Here is a 19,332-nt window from a genome sequence, read left to right on the forward strand (position 1 = left end):
CAGGTTCTAGCCTGGGGTCGGTAGGTTTCGGAGTGAACCGTGTGGCTGCGGGCAGGTTCTAGCCTGGGGTCGGTAGGTTTGAGAGTGAACCGTGTGGCTGCGGGCAGGTTATAGCCTGGGGTCGGTAGGGTTCAGAGTGAACCGTGTGGCTGCGGGCAGGTTATAGCCTGGGGTCGGTAGGTTTCAGAGTGAACCGTGTGGCTGCAGGCAGGTTCTAGGCTGGGGTCGGTAGGGTTCAGAGTGAACCGTGTGGCTGCGGGCAGGTTCTAGCCTGGGGTCGGTAGGTTTCGGAGTGAACCGTGTGGCTGCGGGCAGGTTATAACCTGGGGTCGGTAGGTTTCGGAGTGAACCGTGTGGCTGCGGGCAGGTTCTAGCCTGGGGTCGGTAGGTTTCGGAGTGAACCGTGTGGCTGCGGGCAGGTTATAACCTGGGGTCGGTAGGTTTCGGAGTGAACCGTGTGGCTGCGGGCAGGGTCTAGCCTGGGGTCAGTAGGGTTCAGAGTGAACCGTGTGGCTGCAGGCAGGTTCTAGCCTGGGGTCGGTAGGTTTCGGAGTGAACCGTGTGGCTGCGGGCAGGTTATAGCCTGGGGTCGGTAGGTTTCGGAGTGAACCGTGTGGCTGCGGGCAGGTTCTAGCCTGGGGTCGGTAGGTTTCGGAGTGAACCGTGAGGCTGCGGGCAGGTTATAGCCTGGGGTCAGTAGGGTTCAGAGTGAACCGTGAGGCTGCGGGCAGGTTATAGCCTGGGGTCGGTAGGGTTCAGAGTGAACCGTGAGGCTGCGGGCAGGTTATAGCCTGGGGTCGGTAGGTTTCGGAGTGAACCGTGTGGCTGCGGGCAGGTTCTAGCCTGGGGTCGGTAGGTTTCGGAGTGAACCGTGTGGCTGCGGGCAGGTTATAGCCTGGGGTCGGTAGGTTTCGGAGTGAACCGTGTGGCTGCGGGCAGGTTCTAGCCTGGGGTCGGTAGGTTTCGGAGTGAACCGTGTGGCTGCGGGCAGGTTATAGCCTGCGGTCGGTAGGTTTCGGAGTAAACCGTGAGGCTGCGGGCAGGTTATAGCCTGGGGTCGGTAGGTTTCGGAGTGAACCGTGTGGCTGCGGGCAGGTTCTAGCCTGGGGTCGGTAGGTTTCGGAGTGAACCGTGTGGCTGCGGGCAGGTTCTAGCCTGGGGTCGGTAGGTTTCGGAGTGAACCGTGTGGCTGCGGGCAGGTTCTAGCCTGGGGTCGGTAGGTTTCGGAGTGAACCGTGTGGCTGCGGGCAGGTTCTAGCCTGGGGTCGGTAGGTTTCGGAGTGAACCGTGTGGCTGCGGGCAGGTTATAGCCTGGGGTCAGTAGGTTTCGGAGTGAACCGTGAGGCTGCGGGCAGGTTATAGCCTGGGGTCGGTAGGTTTCAGAGTGAACCGTGTGGCTGCGGGCAGGTCATAGCCTGGGGTCAGTAGGTTTCGGAGTGAACCGTGTGGCTGCGGGCAGGTTATAGCCTGGGGTCGGTAGGTTTCAGAGTGAACCGTGTGGCTGCGGGCAGGTTATAGCCTGGGGTCGGTAGGTTTCGGAGTGAACCGTGAGGCTGCGGGCAGGTTCTAGCCTGGGGTCAGTAGGTTTCAGAGTGAACCGTGTGGCTGCGGGCAGGTTCTAGCCTGGGGTCAGTAGGTTTCAGAGTGAACCGTGTGGCTGCAGGCAGGTTATAGCCTGGGGTCAGTAGGGTTCAGAGTGAACCGTGTGGCTGCGGGCAGGTTATAGCCTGGGGTCAGTAGGTTTCGGAGTGAACCGTGTGGCTGCGGGCAGGTCATAGCCTGGGGTCGGTAGGTTTCAGAGTGAACCGTGTGGCTGCGGGCAGGTTATAGCCTGGGGTTGGTAGGTTTCGGAGTGAACCGTGAGGCTGCGGGCAGGTTATAGCCTGGGGTCAGTAGGTTTCAGAGTGAACCGTGTGGCTGCGGGCAGGTTCTAGCCTGGGGTCAGTAGGTTTCAGAGTGAACCGTGTGGCTGCGGGCAGGTTATAGCCTGGGGTCAGTAGGGTTCAGAGTGAACCGTGTGGCTGCGGGCAGGTTATAGCCTGGGGTCAGTAGGTTTCGGAGTGAACCGTGTGGCTGCAGGCAGGTTATAGCCTGGGGTCAGTAGGGTTCAGAGTGAACCGTGTGGCTGCGGGCAGGTTATAGCCTGGGGTCGGTAGGTTTCGGAGTGAACCGTGTGGCTGCGGGCAGGTTATAGCCTGGGGTCGGTAGGTTTCAGAGTGAACCGTGTGGCTGCGGGCAGGTTATAGCCTGGGGTCGGTAGGTTTCGGAGTGAACCGTGAGGCTGCGGGCAGGTTATAGCCTGGGGTCAGTAGGTTTCAGAGTGAACCGTGTGGCTGCGGGCAGGTTCTAGCCTGGGGTCAGTAGGTTTCAGAGTGAACCGTGTGGCTGCAGGCAGGTTATAGCCTGGGGTCAGTAGGTTTCGGAGTGAACCGTGTGGCTGCGGGCAGGTCATAGCCTGGGGTCGGTAGGTTTCAGAGTGAACAGTGTGGCTGCGGGCAGGTTATAGCCTGGGGTCGGTAGGTTTCGGAGTGAACCGTGTGGCTGCGGGCAGGTTATAGCCTGGGGTCGGTAGGTTTCGGAGTGAACCGTGAGGCTGCGGGCAGGTTATAGCCTGGGGTCAGTAGGTTTCAGAGTGAACCGTGTGGCTGCGGGCAGGTTCAAGCCTGGGGTCAGTAGGTTTCAGAGTGAACCGTGTGGCTGCAGGCAGGTTATAGCCTGGGGTCAGTAGGGTTCAGAGTGAACCGTGTGGCTGCGGGCAGGTTCTAGCCTGGGGTCAGTAGGTTTCGGAGTGAACCGTGTGGCTGCAGGCAGGTTATAGCCTGGGGTCAGTAGGGTTCGGAGTGAACCGTGTGGCTGCGGGCAGGTTATAGCCTGGGGTCAGTAGGGTTCAGAGTGAACCGTGTGGCTGCAGGCAGGTTATAGCCTGGGGTCAGTAGGTTTCGGAGTGAACCGTGTGGCTGCGGGCAGGTTATAACCTGGGGTCAGTAGGTTTCAGAGTGAGCCGTGTGGCTGCGGGCAGGTTCTAGCCTGGGGTCAGTAGGTTTCGGAGTGAACCGTGTGGCTGCGGGCAGGTTCTAGCCTGGGGTCGGTAGGTTTCGGAGTGAACCGTGTGGCTGCGGGCAGGTTATAGCCTGGGGTCGGTAGATTTCAGAGTGAACCGTGTGGCTGCGGGCAGGTTATAGCCTGGGGTCAGTAGGTTTCGGAGTGAACCGTGAGGCTGCGGGCAGGTTCTAGCCTGGGGTCAGTAGGTTTCAGAGTGAACCGTGTGGCTGCGGGCAGGTTCTAGCCTGGGGTCGGTAGGTTTCGGAGTGAACCGTGAGGCTGCGGGCAGGTTCTAGCCTGGGGTCAGTAGGTTTCGGAGTGAACCGTGTGGCTGCGGGCAGGTTCTAGCCTGGGGTCGGTAGGTTTCGGAGTGAACCGTGTGGCTGCGGGCAGGTTCTAGCCTGCGGTCGGTAGGTTTCAGAGTGAACCGTGTGGCTGCGGGCAGGTTCTAGCCTGGGGTCGGTAGGTTTCGGAGTGAACCGTGAGGCTGCGGGCAGGTTCTAGCCTGGGGTCGGTAGGTTTCGGAGTGAACCGTGTGGCTGCGGGCAGGTTATAGCCTGGGGTCGGTAGGTTTCGGAGTGAACCGTGTGGCTGCGGGCAGGTTATAGCCTGGGGTCGGTAGGTTTCAGAGTGAACCGTGTGGCTGCGGGCAGGTTATAGCCTGGGGTCGGTAGGTTTCAGAGTGAACCGTGTGGCTGCGGGCAGGTTCTAGCCTGGGGTCAGTAGGTTTCAGAGTGAACCGTGTGGCTGCGGGCAGGTTATAGCCTGGGGTCAGTAGGGTTCAGAGTGAACCGTGTGGCTGCGGGCAGGTTATAGCCTGGGGTCAGTAGGTTTCGGAGTGAACCGTGTGGCTGCAGGCAGGTTATAGCCTGGGGTCAGTAGGGTTCAGAGTGAACCGTGTGGCTGCGGGCAGGTTATAGCCTGGGGTCGGTAGGTTTCGGAGTGAACCGTGTGGCTGCGGGCAGGTTATAGCCTGGGGTCGGTAGGTTTCAGAGTGAACCGTGTGGCTGCGGGCAGGTTATAGCCTGGGGTCGGTAGGTTTCGGAGTGAACCGTGAGGCTGCGGGCAGGTTATAGCCTGGGGTCAGTAGGTTTCAGAGTGAACCGTGTGGCTGCGGGCAGGTTCTAGCCTGGGGTCAGTAGGTTTCAGAGTGAACCGTGTGGCTGCAGGCAGGTTATAGCCTGGGGTCAGTAGGTTTCGGAGTGAACCGTGTGGCTGCGGGCAGGTCATAGCCTGGGGTCGGTAGGTTTCAGAGTGAACAGTGTGGCTGCGGGCAGGTTATAGCCTGGGGTCGGTAGGTTTCGGAGTGAACCGTGTGGCTGCGGGCAGGTTATAGCCTGGGGTCGGTAGGTTTCGGAGTGAACCGTGAGGCTGCGGGCAGGTTATAGCCTGGGGTCAGTAGGTTTCAGAGTGAACCGTGTGGCTGCGGGCAGGTTCAAGCCTGGGGTCAGTAGGTTTCAGAGTGAACCGTGTGGCTGCAGGCAGGTTATAGCCTGGGGTCAGTAGGGTTCAGAGTGAACCGTGTGGCTGCGGGCAGGTTCTAGCCTGGGGTCAGTAGGTTTCGGAGTGAACCGTGTGGCTGCAGGCAGGTTATAGCCTGGGGTCAGTAGGGTTCGGAGTGAACCGTGTGGCTGCGGGCAGGTTATAGCCTGGGGTCAGTAGGGTTCAGAGTGAACCGTGTGGCTGCAGGCAGGTTATAGCCTGGGGTCAGTAGGTTTCGGAGTGAACCGTGTGGCTGCGGGCAGGTTATAACCTGGGGTCAGTAGGTTTCAGAGTGAGCCGTGTGGCTGCGGGCAGGTTCTAGCCTGGGGTCAGTAGGTTTCGGAGTGAACCGTGTGGCTGCGGGCAGGTTCTAGCCTGGGGTCGGTAGGTTTCGGAGTGAACCGTGTGGCTGCGGGCAGGTTATAGCCTGGGGTCGGTAGATTTCAGAGTGAACCGTGTGGCTGCGGGCAGGTTATAGCCTGGGGTCAGTAGGTTTCGGAGTGAACCGTGAGGCTGCGGGCAGGTTCTAGCCTGGGGTCAGTAGGTTTCAGAGTGAACCGTGTGGCTGCGGGCAGGTTCTAGCCTGGGGTCGGTAGGTTTCGGAGTGAACCGTGAGGCTGCGGGCAGGTTCTAGCCTGGGGTCAGTAGGTTTCGGAGTGAACCGTGTGGCTGCGGGCAGGTTCTAGCCTGGGGTCGGTAGGTTTCGGAGTGAACCGTGTGGCTGCGGGCAGGTTCTAGCCTGCGGTCGGTAGGTTTCAGAGTGAACCGTGTGGCTGCGGGCAGGTTCTAGCCTGGGGTCGGTAGGTTTCGGAGTGAACCGTGAGGCTGCGGGCAGGTTCTAGCCTGGGGTCGGTAGGTTTCGGAGTGAACCGTGTGGCTGCGGGCAGGTTATAGCCTGGGGTCGGTAGGTTTCGGAGTGAACCGTGTGGCTGCGGGCAGGTTATAGCCTGGGGTCGGTAGGTTTCAGAGTGAACCGTGTGGCTGCGGGCAGGTTCTAGCCTGGCGTCAGTAGGTTTCGGAGTGAACCGTGTGGCTGCGGGCAGGTTCTAGCCTGGGGTCGGTAGGTTTCGGAGTGAACCGTGTGGCTGCGGGCAGGTTATAGCCTGGGGTCAGTAGGTTTCGGAGTGAACCGTGTGGCTGCGGGCAGGTTATAGCCTGGGGTCGGTAGGTTTCGGAGTGAACCGTGTGGCTGCGGGCAGGTTCTAGCCTGGCGTCAGTAGGTTTCGGAGTGAACCGTGTGGCTGCGGGCAGGTTCTAGCCTGGGGTCTGTAGGTTTCAGAGTGAACCGTGTGGCTGCGGGCAGGTTCTAGCCTGGCGTCAGTAGGTTTCGGAGTGAACCGTGTGGCTGCGGGCAGGTTCTAGCCTGGGGTCGGTAGGTTTCGGAGTGAACCGTGTGGCTGCGGGCAGGTTATAGCCTGGGGTCAGTAGGTTTCGGAGTGAACCGTGTGGCTGCGGGCAGGTTATATCCTGGGGTCGGTAGGTTTCAGAGTGAACCGTGTGGCTGCGGGCAGGTTATAGCCTGCGGTCAGTAGGTTTCGGAGTGAACCGTGTGGCTGCCGGCAGGTTCTAGCCTGGGGTCGGTAGGTTTCGGAGTGAACCGTGTGGCTGCGGGCAGGTTCTAGCCTGGGGTCGGTAGGTTTCGGAGTGAACCGTGTGGCTGCGGGCAGGTTCTAGCCTGGGGTCGGTAGGTTTCGGAGTGAACCGTGTGGCTGCGGGCAGGTTCTAGCCTGGGGTCGGTAGGTTTCGGAGTGAACCGTGTGGCTGCGGGCAGGTTATAGCCTGGGGTCGGTAGGTTTCGGAGTGAACCGTGTGGCTGTGGGCAGGTTATAGCCTGGGGTCGGTAGGTTTCGGAGTGAACCGTGTGGCTGCGGGCAGGTTATAGCCTGGGGTCGGTAGGTTTCGGAGTGAACCGTGTGGCTGCGGGCAGGTTCTAGCCTGGGGTCGGTAGGTTTCGGAGTGAACCGTGTGGCTGCGGGCAGGTTATAGCCTGGGGTCGGTAGGTTTCGGAGTGAACCGTGTGGCTGCGGGCAGGTTCTAGCCTGGGGTCGGTAGGTTTCGGAGTGAACCGTGTGGCTGCGGGCAGGTTCTAGCCTGGGGTCGGTAGGTTTCGGAGTGAACCCTGTGGCTGCGGGCAGGTTCTAGCCTGGGGTCGGTAGGTTTCGGAGTGAACCGTGTGGCTGCGGGCAGGTTCTAGCCTGGGGTCGGTAGGTTTCGGAGTGAACCGTGTGCCTGCGGGCAGGTTATAGCCTGGGGTCAGTAGGTTTCGTAGTGAACCGTGTGGCTGTGGGCAGGTTATAGCCTGGGGTCGGTAGGTTTCAGAGTGAACCGTGTGGCTGCGGGCAGGTTATAGCCTGGGGTCAGTAGGTTTCGGAGTGAACCGTGTGCCTGCGGGCAGGTTATAGCCTGGGGTCAGTAGGTTTCAGAGTGAACCGTGTGGCTGCGGGCAGGTTATAGCCTGGGGTCAGTAGGTTTCAGAGTGAACCGTGTGGCTGTGGGCAGCAACCGGGGCCCTGGGACCTGCGCTGGGGCCGTTCCCGGCCCAGGTTTGGGGCTAGAGCGGATCGTGGGGGCAGTAGGTTCGGGGATAGGGGTGAGGTTCCGTGGGGCAGCTTAGAGGGCCGAGTCCTTGCTGCGGTGACTCTGATCTGTCCGTCTGCCTGTCTCAGATGCAGGATCTGGCATCCATGCGGCCCCCTAGGGGCGAGCAGAGACCCCAACTCTGAGGATCCCCCCCCCCCATCCAGGAATGGCTGTAAGTCTCCCCTCCCCCGCTGCCTCCCCCCTCCCTGTGTCTCCCCCCAGGCTCTCTGACCTGCTCCCCCTCTCCTGTTTCTCCCTGTTGTAGACCCCCACGCCGGGCCCCCCCAGCTCCCTCCTTCTGCCCCTCCCAGCCATTGTCTTCATCACTGTGGCCGCCTACCTGCTCCTCCTCCTCCTCCTCCTCGCACTGCGCCAATGCCTGCTGGTAAGGGGGGACAGACTGGGGGCAGGGGTCTATACTGGGGGGCAGTGGGGAGGGACATGGTGGAGGGGAAGGCGGGGGCGATATTCAGGGGGTCACAGGTGGGGTGGGCCTACGGGGTCAGGGCTAGGCAGGTCAGCTGTCGGGAGGGGGTGAGTTGGCCCTTCCATCTCTCACCCTCCCTTCCACCCCAGGCCCGTGGACTCTGCGCTGACTGTTCCTGGTGTGAGAAGGGGCTGCTGGGGGGGCCCTGCCACTGCTGCCTGGCCTGCGTCGAGGCTTGTGACTGTGCCCCTCCCTCCCTCCCCCGCTGCCTGGACACCTGCTGTCCCCGACACCAGGTGAGTGACCCCCAAACCCTTTGGGGTACTGCCCCCATAACATATCCTGGGGCAGGTAGTCAGGATTTACAACCCCCTAGTAAATAACCTGGGAGCATAGTCCTGCGGATTAACACCCCCATTGAATATCTTGCGGCGGGGAGTCCTGTGGGCTACCAGCCACTGCTTAACATCAGCCTGTGGGACTACCTGCCACATAACAGCCACTGTTTAATATCGTGTAGCGAGTAGTCCTGCAGGTTAACAGCCCCATATTTTTCTCTCTCTCTCTGCAGGGCTGGGAGCTCGGCACCTGCCCCCCTTTCCCTCGCTGCTGCCCCCTCTGCGACTGTGCCTGTGCCTACCAGCCCCCCGATTGTCAGAGCATCAATTGCATCTGCTTTGAGGTCAAACTGCTCTGAGGGGAGCCCTGCCAGGAAAATTGGGGGTCTCCCCCATGAGACACTCTCAGACTGGCATGTACTCACTAATGCTGGATTATGGGGATCCCCATAATGGGGTGATCCCTTCCTGACTTTGCTACATAACCCCAATATTTGTAACTCCCATTTTTATAATAAAGCTGCTTTGAGATACCTCGCCTTGTCTGTCTACTTTTGGGTGTCGGTGGGTCAGAAGTGAGGCACCCATGAAAACATTCTGGCCATTAGATTTTCCGGACTGTCTGCTGCATTTGGGCCAAATCAGGGAGACCTTAGCCATCATGGCTATGCTTGATCCAGTAACCGCTCCCCGTCAACTAGCCCTGGAACCCCTCAATTGGGAGCCCCTGCCTACCAGCTCCGCAACTGCATTATCCCTCTTTTGGGGTGTCTAAGCCTGAAGTGCTCAGCTGATAAGCAAGGGACAGCATTCCCAGTATAGGTAAGGTAGTTGAAATGAAAGCTCACACTGCTGTTAACTCTGAACTTTACTGATCACATTGTACAGCTCCAGGCTGAGGCGGCCCATTTGTGGGAGAAAATGATAGCAGGTGATGGGGATGAGTCCCCACTGCACTCCAGGGCAGAAATGTCCTGAAACAGTAGCTCATATCTTGTTAACTCTGAACCCTACTGCTGACCTCCATTCAGAGCAGATCTTTTAGAAGAACACCCCATCTTGATTTAAAAAATTGTCAGGGATGGAGAATCCTCCGCAACCCTTGGGGAATTGTTCCAGTGGTTAAGTCCTCTCACTGTTACAAATTCATTCCAATCTGAATTTGTCTAACTTGAGCTGCCAGCCACTGGATCGTGCTAGGCCTTTCTCTGCTGGATTGAAGAACCTGTTATTAAATATTTGTTCCCCATGTAGGTACTTATAGCCTGAGATCAAGTCACCCCTTCACCTTCTCTGTGTTAAGCTAAATAGATGGAGTTCCTCGACCCTATACTGTAAGGCAGGTTGTCCAATCTCTCAATCATTCTCATGGCTCTTCTGAGCCCGCTCCAATCGATCAACATCCTTCTTGAATTGTGGACACCAGGACTGGACACAGGATTCCAGCAGCGGCCGCACCAGGGCCACAGACCGAGGGAAAGATCACCTCTCTGCTGCTGCTCAAGATTTCCTTGTTTGTGAAAGCTGCATGGTATGTGTCATTGGTTTATTCCTAGTGTGACTGTTATCTCTGCGTTATTGTGTCTTTATTTTATTTGTAGTGGTTTGGAGTTTATTATTTCATTCCCTTTGCGTTTATAACAGTTGGTTTATTCTGAATCTGCTTTATTTTGATATTTTAATTTCATTACCAATTGATATTGGAGTGTATTACTCCATTCAGTCTGTAGCCAATTCATTATTGATGAGTACTGAGGATTTGTGTCATTGCCAATTTCCTTTTGCTTTGTTATAACTTAGGAGGTGCCCATTTCATTTCGCTCCATCAGAAGTTTATTTTATTGCTCTATTATGCATCTAGTTTTATTAGCTGGGGGTTCATTTGAATCAAGTCTCTTTTGCTTTATACCAAAGAGTGATTATTTTTTGCTGTTACCAGTTTCTTTTTATCAGACATACATGATCTTGTTCCTAATTTATCTGTTTGCATGACTGTGAGTTCTTCTGTGTAAGTTCCAAGGAAGGGGCCGAATCTCAGAACGTAGTGAGCAGCTGAGCTCTGAAGATTAGGGGGAAAGTAGTTTTAAGTTCAAAATGCAGAAATAGAAGAATCCAAACTCAAGTCACTTTTGCAAATCCGTGGAGATACATGTATAGATTTATGTTCTAATATATTTTGTATGTGCTGGATGTATTGCTTGTATGTAATTATCACCTGTGTTTCTGTTTAGGAATGTATTGTTTATATTTTATATATCGCATCTACCTATTTTAAATTGCTATATTTATATATGTAGTGGTTTTGTGGTACTCTACTATGTGCTATGTATTTTATGTATAAACTTCATAGTCGCACATTTTAATAGCTGTATTATTTTTATTATGTATGAATTGGGTTATTTCTTATTCATTTCTCTAGGGGTGTGGATAGCCTGAGACTTTATATCGCATGTTGTCATTTTACAGTCAGGCGTGGGAGGATTAGATTTTGGTGGGCAACCATTGATCACCCCCCTTTCCATTAAGAAAGGGTGCGCGAGAACACACCAGCAGCCGCTTTAAGGCTGGGGATTGGGCGCAGCCTGACGGGTGCTGGGGCCAAGTTTCCTTGTCACGGTTCTGAAGCTGTAACTTCTTGAATCTCGGACTCGAGAGTCACTAAATAGTTGTCCGACCCCCCCCCCCTAATTTCCTGCAACTGAAAATGTAGTTTGAGAAAAGGCTTAACGCTGAAGCGGGGCGCGGGGCCGGGCCGCGTGCTGTTTGGGGCGGGCTGGGCGCGGCAGGGGTGCCCGCCTGGCTCGGGGGAGGCTTTGGCCGGCCGCCCGGGGCCGGGCCCGCCGCCGAGCCCTTGAGGGTTCGAGCCCCGGGCCCGCCCATCCGCACTGGTTACGGCTCCAGGAGCCAGGCCCGGCTCCGGTGGGAACGGGGCAGACCCCCCCCCCCTTCCCCACGCCGGGGACAGAACCCAGGCGTCCTGCCCACCCCCAACATGGCCGCCAGCCCCTCCTGCCAGCCCCCGCCATGGCGGCCGCCCGGGGCGGGCGCGTCACTTCCCCTCGCCATGTTGCCGCGGTGACCGGGCTGGGGCAGGAGGCGGCGGCTTTGGGGGAGGGGCGGCGGCAGCCGGTGCCAGCGGGGCCAAGCCCCGGCGGAGGGCCGGGATTCGGGGGTGCACGGGACGGGGGGGGCGGCATTCGGGGAGCGATTCGGGGGTGCACGGGACGGGGGGGGCGGCATTCGGGGAGCGATTCGGGGGTGCACGGGACGGGGGGGCGGCATTCGGGGAGCGATTTGGGGGTGCACGGGACGGGGGGGCTGCATTCGGGGAGCGATTTGGGGGTGCACGGGACGGGGGGGCGGCATTCGGGGAGCGATTCGGGGGTGCACGGGGGGGGGGCGGCATTCGGGGAGCGATTCGGGGGTGCACGGGACGGGGGGGCTGTATTTGGGGAGGGATTCGGGGGTGCACGGGACGGGAGGGCTGCATTTGGGGGGGGATTCGGGGGTGCACGAGGGCCTTGGGGAGGGCTTTAGAAGGTACTCAGGAATTTGGGGGTGCAGGGGAAGGGAAGGAAGGGGTGCTGGGGAGGGATTTTAGGGGTGCAAGGAATTGAGCAGTACATTGGAGGATGGGGGTTCCTGGGGCAGCATTTGGGGATGCACCAGGGTTGGCATTATGTGGGGGACCCGTATTGGGACGGGGCATAATTTAGGGGTGCTCCTCTGGTGGCTGCATTTGTGGGAAGGGTTCTAGGGGGCACAGGAATAGTTTGAGGGGTTCTGCTTGCCAACGAAGTGAGACGGTCTGGGAGGGAGAAGACGGGGTGCATGGTAGTTTGGAGAGGCTGTTTCCTTGCAGGGGAATTCAGGGGGCTCTGTTAATTTGGGGGCTAAATGCCCAGGAGATTTGGGGGACTGGGGGCTTCCCCTTAAATATGAGGGCTTACCTGTGGATTTGAGGGGGTTACATTGTAATTGGGGGGTGCCCCTGAGGGGGGAGACCCCGCTACGCCCCCCAGAGCCATGTCGTCTTTCGGGGACTCCAACGAGTGGTACATGGGGTCGCTGAGCCGCCAGCAGGCCGTGGCCTGTCTCCAGGGCCACCGACCCGGCACCTTCCTGGTGAGGGACAGCTGCACCTGCCCCGGCGACTACGTCCTCTCAGTCAGCGAGAACGCCAAGGTGAGGGAGACCCCCGGGGGCTGGTGAGGGAGGGGGAGTGGGGGAGGCATCTGGGGATGGCAGGAGAGGACTGGACAACGTGGGGGGCAGGAGGGGCATTACCAAGGGGAGCCCATGGGTTTTGGGGGAGGAAATCACCCTAGATTCAGGGAGAACCCAGGAGTCCGGGGGAGGAGATGGGGGAGGGGCTGGTGAATGTCCAATGTGTAACCTCGTCTGTCTGTCTGTCCCTGTCTCCACCCCCATCTCTCCCTGGCCCCCCATCCCCCCAGGTGTCTCACTACATCATTAACAGCCTGCCGGGCCGGCTGAAGATCGGGGATCAGGAGTTCGAGGGACTCCCAGCACTGCTGGATTTCTACCGCGTGCATTATCTGGACACCACCACGCTGGTGGTGCCCGTTTGCCGGGGCCCCGCGGTGCCTGGCCCGGCCCCGCTGCCCCCCGCCGAGGGGGGAGGGGACCCCGTGGCACCACCTGCTGGCCCCACCCTGCCCTGCGAGTGGGTGCAGGCTCTCTACGACTTCGGGGGCAATGACCAGGAGGACCTGCCCTTCCGCAAGGGGGATCCACTCCGGGTGCTGGGCAAGCCGGAGGAGCAGTGGTGGACGGCCCAGCGGGTCGACGGGCGGGTGGGCATGATCCCGGTGCCCTATGTCCAGCCCTGGCGCCCCCAGGCCGGCGTCCTGCTGGGGCCCTATGCCCACCCCAGTGTAGGTGTCCCCCCGGCGCCCCTGCCCACCCCCCGCAATGGCCCTGTGGTGGCCAGGGCTGTACAGCGGCGGGTGCCCAATGCCTACGACAAGACGGCACTGGCTTTCGAGGTGAGTGTGCGGAGGACCCAGGAATCCAGGGGTAACAGGACCTGGATTCCAGGGGACCCAAGTATATGAGGGAATCAGTCCTCAAGATCCTGAGGGATCCAGGCATTCTGGGGGAATGGATCCCAGGGACCCCGGCATCCAGCTGGAGGGCGGGCAGAATTAGTCCCTGATTTGGGGGGATCAAGGCAAAGGAGGGGGAATAGACCCTGCACCCTAAGGGACCCAGGTGTCTGGGAGCATGGGGGGGAGGGGAGAAATTAGTCCTTGATTCTGGGGACCCAGATGTCTGGAGACAGGGGCAGTAGGGGTGACTAGGGCGGCTCCAGGGAGAAATCTGACTGTGACCTTTGCCCTCTGACCCCCAGGTGGGTGATATCATCACGGTGACGAAGATGAACATCAACGGGCAGTGGGAGGGGCAGCTGAATGGGCGCAGCGGGCACTTCCCCTTCACCCACGTCCAGATCCTCGAGCCCCAGAGCCCCAAGGAGGCCAGCTGAGCCCCACCACCCCTGAACTGTGACCCGGGGCAGCTGGCTGAGCCCCGTGACCCCTGAACTGTGACCCGGGGCGGCCAACTGAGCCCTGCAACCCCTGAAATCTGACCCCACGTGGCCGGCTGTGACCTTCTGGTCACCAGAACCTTGGACGGTTGCACTTTGACCCTTCTGTTGATTTGTTATGGGTTGGCGACTTGGTTAGAGAGTTGAACTTTGACCCTTGGCCTCTTGCCTGTGTACTTCGGCCTTTGGCTCATTAACCTTTGACCCTTGGCTACTTGAAGCAGCCTGTGTGTCATTCACCTTTGAACCTCACTACATTGACCTTTGAGCCCACTGGTTGTTGGCCCTTGGGCCTCCTCTGGCTCTTTGACGCCTTGACTTTAACCACTATGACTTCCGGGTCATGACCCCCGACCCATGGTGTATTTCACGCAGATGCTGTTTGCACATGAATTAATGGGAGGGTGGGGATCCTGGTTCTGATTGGAGGACTGAGGTCTGGATCTGGGTCTCAATGGCCCTTCCCCCCATCTCTGAGGTCTGAACGCCCCCACGTGTGTGATGCGCCCTGTGTCCCTGCTACATTAAAGCCCCTGGTGATGACTTTGCCTGAACTCAGCTCCTTGGAGAGGGGGGGTGCTAGAGCATCGCCATGGTAACCCAGATCTTGGCTATGGGCCAGCAGGGGTCTAGAGCGTCACCAGGGTAACTTGGGTCCCAGCCTGGGGGGCCAGCTGGAGTCTAGAAGGTTTCCATGGACACCCAGCTGGGGCCTGCCCTGGAGCTCATTTGTGCTGGGGGTGACCCCAAGTCCTGACCCCCCAACCATGGGGAGTGGGAGGGGACGGGGGTCAATAGGAGGGGAGGAAGGAGGGGGCTGAGTGGGGGCTGGGGGTACATGGAGAGGAGGAGGGGGGATTCACTCCTGTGCTGTGACCCTGCTTTCACTCCCAGCCCCACTGGCTCCCCCTCCCCCTTTTGATCCCGCCCAGCACTGGACTTTTAATCCATGTCTCCAGGGTCCCAGTCCCCCACCAGGTGGCTCTTGCCTTTATGGGGGGGAACCCCAACCACCCATCTGTTTCCCAGAAGCCAGTGCTCAGGGGGGTGTGGACCAGCCCTGGGGCCAGCAGGGGGCACCAGAAGCTGTGGATTGGGCGGGGCAAAGGCAAAGTGCTGATGGCTCCCCAAAGCAGGGAAAGAAACTCTGAGAAAGGGGGAGCGGGGGGGTCTGGGTTTTCAGGGGCACACAGAGGACTCAGACATTGGGGGGCTGCAGGGGACTTTGAGGGGTTCAGGGTCTGCAGGATCAGTGTTGGCAAGGGAATTGGGGGTGTCTGGAGGGTTGCAAGAGGTGGGGGTGCTGGCTGCTGGGCCCCCTGCCCCATGACTCAGCTTCTTGCCCTACTATGAGTGCCCGGGCGTTTCACATTCCCAGTCTGGCGTATTTTTAGCAGCTCCAGCAAAAGGCCAGGGGTCAGGGAAAAGGTTACCCTGCCCCTCCTGCCCCCCCCCCCAGCCTGTTATAGCCCCACGGTCCCTCGCACCCCACTCACCCAGCGCCGCCCGGAGCTGCCGTGTACCACCAGAGATCCCCACCAGACTCCCGCTTCCGGTGAGAGTGATGGGGAGCAAGGGGCTGTCTGGTGGGGGGCACTGGTTCGAGTAGGGAGGGGAGTTTATTGGGGATTGGGGGAAGAGGGCTGGTTGGGGAACTGGGGGGTTCTTGGGAACTGGCAGATGTCGGGTGGGCTGGGGGTACTGGGTGCTGGGGGGCTACTGGGTACTGGGGGTGTTGGGGTGGGCTGGAGGTTACTGGGCACTGAGGGGTGTCAGGGGTGGGCTGAGGGTTATTGGGAACTGGCAGATGGGTGGGCTGGGGATACTGGGCGCTGGGGGGTTATTGGCACTGGGGGGTGGCGGGGGTGGGCTGGGGGTTATTGGGAACTGGCAGATGTCGGGTGGGCTGGGGGTACTGGGCGCTGGGGGGTGTCGAGGGTGGGCTGGGGGTTATTGGGAACTGGCAGATGGGTGGGCTGGGGGTTACTTGGCACTAGGGGGTGGCGGGGGTGGGCTGGGGGTTATTGGGAACTGGCAGATGTCGGGGGTGGGCTGGGGGCACTGGGGGGTGTCAGAGGTGGGCAGGGGGAGGCAGAAGGGGGGAGGTGGGTTGGGGGAGAGGGTAAGGGACACGGGGCAGAGCAACACGGTGGGGAAAGGGAAGGGGGGATGGTGGGGGGATGACATTTCTAAGGCGGCAGCTGCACCCTGGGTGGAATGTGCGGGGGGGAGCAGATTCTCAGGGGGATCAGGTGCAGGTGGGGGAGGGGCTCCTGGGATCAGGGCCTCCTGCGCCCCCCCAGCTACAGGCTGCCACCCCGAGACTGTGCATGGGGGGGCTGCAGGAGGTAGGGTTGGGGGCGGGCAGGGGGAGCTCGCCATAATGATGGGGAAGGGATTTGGGAGGTCCAGATTGGGCACCCAGCCCCCCTTCCACACTGGTACGTGCTGAGCGGCACAAGACACCTCCCCATCCCCCCCCATGACTGAGCAGTTCCACCATAATCACCAGAAGTCCAGAAATCTCCCCCCCCCCCCCCAGCTGGGCTGGCAGGGGCTGCAGGTCAGGAGTGAGGGGCACCAGCAGGGCTGGGCTGGCAGGGGCTGTGGGTTGGGAGTGGGGGGCACTGGCAGAGCTGAGGGGCGATCCAAGGCTGGGCTGGCAGGGGCTCCAGTCGGGGTTGAGGTCAGATCATCTGTCATTTCTCCAGCCTCGCTCTCCCCTCCTCAGACGCCACCTGATACCCCCCCAGAGTCCCAGCCTTCGCCAAGGAGCCCCCCGCCCCCAGGCCTAGGCTGTCCCCCCGCCCCTCACATACACATTCCTGTGCTCGCCTCACCCCACTGGCTCCTTTGTGCCCCAGCCAGCCAGGGCTTGTCTCTCCCCGCCCCCCGCCCGGCCTGCAGCTGCAGTTTTGGGTTCCTGGGGGAGCAGCCCTGGTATCCCCCCACTGGGGCTCCCCGCACCCAGTGTGAGCCTGGCACGAGGGGGCTGGCGCTTTGTCCACAGAGCTTGACCCCAGCCGCTCTGTGCACAAGCCCCAGATTTTGCCCAGGCCTGGCACTGCCTAGCTGGGCATGGGGAGCCCCCCTGGCCCTGGGGTTTCACAGCGGGTCCATGGGCACAAGCCTCAGTCAGATCCCAGCTCATCCTTCCAGGGGCAGTAGGGTACTACTGACCCCACAGCCCGGCGGCATCCTGGCACCAAGAGGGTTAACTCCCCCGCCCAGCGGGGGGACCCAAAAATAACTCCCTGCCCTTCAGAGGGTGCACATGCGGGGGGGGGGGCGGGCAGCGGCAGGAGGGGATCTGGTGTCTGGAGAAAGGTCAGAGCCGAAAGTAGAAAGGGGGGGAGGGGCGTGCGTGGCAGGGAGGAAGTTACCCAGTGATCCACCCCCCTCAGAGCCTCCTGTGTAACCCCCAGACCGGATGGGGGTGCAGAAAACCCCACGCCCCAACTGGGGCAGAGATTTTGAGAGGGGATTTGGGGGAGTGGCTGGGGGTTCCCATGGGAGTCGGGGGCATTTGGCACGCAGGGGTTAAAATTGGGGGTCTGGGGATTAGGGATTTGGGGGGGCTGGTTCCAGCTGCTGCAGGGACTGTGCTTTGGCTTCCACACCCCCAAATCTGCGTCACTCCCCCAGCCCCCCACAAATCCACTGTTCCGCCATAGGCCCTGTTCCCCTCCCAGAATGCACTGCATCCTCCCCCCCCCCGATGATCCCCTTTCCCCGGGCGGGGCAGGATGGGTGTGGGGGTGAATCAGCATTTTTCCCTGAGGGGAGGAAATTTTCTCAGCCACGCACCCCGCGCCCGGGATGAGTCAATGGGGATTTCAAAGGGGGGGCAGAGAGGATGCTTGGGGAAGGGGAGATGGGGCAGGGCAGATAGGGGGAGAGCAGACGGGGATGCTGGAGCAGGGGCAGGGGGCAGATTAGGGAGACTGAGAGGCTCTCCTGACCCCTGCACCCCGCATTCAGGAGGCTGTGGCCCTTTAAGCTCTTGGCCCCGCCCCTTCCCCGTTTCCGCCCGCGGTTCTGTGACGTTCCATTTCGGAACCCGGAGACTGTGAGCGTTCGGAGCCGCCCCCAGTCACACCCTGCCTGCAGCCACGAGAGGTGAGCGTGGCTGGGCCGGGTAGGGAGCCGCCGGGGGGGCGCAGAGTGGGGGGGAGCCCCCTGCCGGGGGAGGGATTCCCGGTGGGGCTTACCCCCATGTGGGTGAATAAGGGGACCCTGGGTCTCAGGAGCGGAACACCCCCCCCCGGCTCGCCTCCGAGCCCTGAACCGTCGCGCCCCAGAGCCAGCTGCACCCCCTCATTTCCATCCTGCTTCCTCTGGATGAGCTGGAAAGGGGGGTCCTGGATCCCCTCCCTGTGCCCCCCCTCCCTGACACCCCACGGGGTTCCCCATCTCTGCCCCCTGCTCTCGAAGTGACCTTGACCTCAGTTGCCCGCTGCAGGTTCTGGGGTCCGGGCGACCCCCCCCCCACTGCGGCTGCTTCCCAGTCTCAAGGTCAGGAAGGTTGTTTGTGGCATCTCTGGAATGCGCGCGGGGGCGCCCCCTTGGGGCCAGCAGTACCTCGGGCTGCTGTCCCGGGTCCCCTCCTGCACCGTCCGGGGGGGCCCCTCCCGGGGCGCCTGGGTCCCACTCCTCCCCCCCCCCCACACACACACTCTCGTCCGCTGGTCCCTGGAGGCTGTGAGCTCTGCAGGGCCTGGGTCCCCCCCGCAGGGGCTGGGAGCATGGGGGGAGCACTACCCGGACGCCTGGGTTCCCAGTTCTCCGCCAGCATGGCAGGGACCCCTCTAGCGGGAGCACCCACGACTGCCATGCGGGAGCCCCGGGCCAGCACGTCTCTCTGTCTGGGCGGGTTAACCTCGGCGGCCGTCTCTCCCCGCAGTCGCTCACGATGCCTCACCAGTACCCGCCCTCACTCCGGAGCAGAAGGAAGGAGCTTTCAGACATCGCCCACCGCATCGTGGCCCCCGGGCAAGGGCATCCTCGCCGCGGATGAGTCCACCGGTAAGGGGGCTGCGGGCCGGGAGTGAGGGGCACCGGTAAGGGGGCTGCGGGCTGGGAGTGAGGGGCACCGGCAGGGGCTGGGCTCCCAGGGGCTGTGGGTCAGGAGTGGGGGGCACCGGCAGAGCTGGGGGGCCAAGGCTGGGCTAGCAGGGGCTGCAGGTCGGGAGTGAGGGGCACCGGCAGGGCTGGGCTCCCCAGGGGCTGTGGGTCAGGAGTGGGGGGCACCGGCAGAGCTGGGGGGCCCAAGGCTGGGCTAGCAGGGGCTGCAGGTCGGGAGTGAGGGGGCACCGGCAGGGCTGGCGGGAGGGAGCTAGGGCTCAGGATGGAGGGGGCTCCAGCTGACGACCCCCCCCCCCCCGGTCCCCCAGGCAGCATCCGCCAAGCGGCTGAGCTCCGTCGGCGCGGAGAACACAGAAGAGAACCGGCGCTTCTATCGCCAACTGCTGTTCACGGCCGACCAGCGGGTCAATCCCTGCATCGGGGGCGTCATCCTCTTCCATGAGACCATGTACCAGAAGGCCGACGATAGCCACCCTTCACCAAGGTCATCAAGGACAAGGGCGGTGTGGTGGGCATCAAGGTGAGAGCGGGCGGGAGGCCTGGGGCTGGTGGGGTGACAGGATGGGGGCATCGGGATGGGGGTTGCGGCGCTGTACTGGCAGAGGAGGTCTAGTGGGCGGGGGCAGACGGATTGCAGAGGAAGAAGGGGAGAGGCTGATTGGGAGGTTCTGGGGGCAGGGTTGGTAGGGATGATGGTGTGGGACTGAGGGACGACATGGGGGCTGGGAGAACGGGAGGTGGTGTCTGGGGCTGCTGGGGAGGGGGATGGGTTAGGGGTATCTGGCTGATACTCTGAGATAGCGCGT

General features: G+C 61.0%; 2 protein-coding genes and 1 non-coding gene across 6 annotated transcripts in view; all 3 read left to right on the forward strand.

Moving 5' to 3' along the window:
* Positions 1-8,402, forward strand: part of LOC140912271 (uncharacterized) — a 32,897-nt gene extending 24,495 nt beyond the window's left edge. For all 4 annotated transcript variants that reach the window (XM_073346427.2, XM_073346429.2, XM_073346430.2 and 1 more), the window contains 4 exons: positions 7,191-7,276; positions 7,370-7,489; positions 7,681-7,827; positions 8,103-8,402. In XM_073346427.2, the coding sequence (XP_073202528.1) occupies positions 7,271-7,276; positions 7,370-7,489; positions 7,681-7,827; positions 8,103-8,228 (399 nt within the window). In that variant the 5' untranslated portion in view covers positions 7,191-7,270 and the 3' untranslated portion in view covers positions 8,229-8,402. The remainder of the gene's footprint in view (positions 1-7,190; positions 7,277-7,369; positions 7,490-7,680; positions 7,828-8,102) is intronic.
* Positions 8,403-11,460: 3,058 nt separating this feature from the next.
* On the forward strand, positions 11,461-13,984 carry LOC140912270 (crk-like protein). Its single transcript, XM_073346425.2, has 3 exons — positions 11,461-12,054; positions 12,327-12,878; positions 13,244-13,984. The coding sequence occupies exons 1-3, from the start codon at positions 11,896-11,898 to the stop codon at positions 13,376-13,378; spliced, it is 846 nt and encodes a 281-aa protein (XP_073202526.1). The 5' UTR covers positions 11,461-11,895; the 3' UTR covers positions 13,379-13,984.
* Positions 13,985-15,989: 2,005 nt separating this feature from the next.
* LOC140912267 (uncharacterized) lies at positions 15,990-18,489 on the forward strand. The gene is made up of 3 exons (XR_013635133.1): positions 15,990-16,004; positions 17,423-17,560; positions 18,345-18,489. It is a non-coding gene; the product is annotated as an uncharacterized LOC140912267 (transcript).
* The last annotated feature ends 843 nt before the right edge of the window (positions 18,490-19,332 follow it).

Source organism: Lepidochelys kempii, unplaced genomic scaffold (genome assembly GCF_965140285.1).
Source record: "Lepidochelys kempii isolate rLepKem1 unplaced genomic scaffold, rLepKem1.hap1 scaffold_245, whole genome shotgun sequence".
NCBI lineage: Eukaryota > Metazoa > Chordata > Testudines > Cheloniidae > Lepidochelys > Lepidochelys kempii.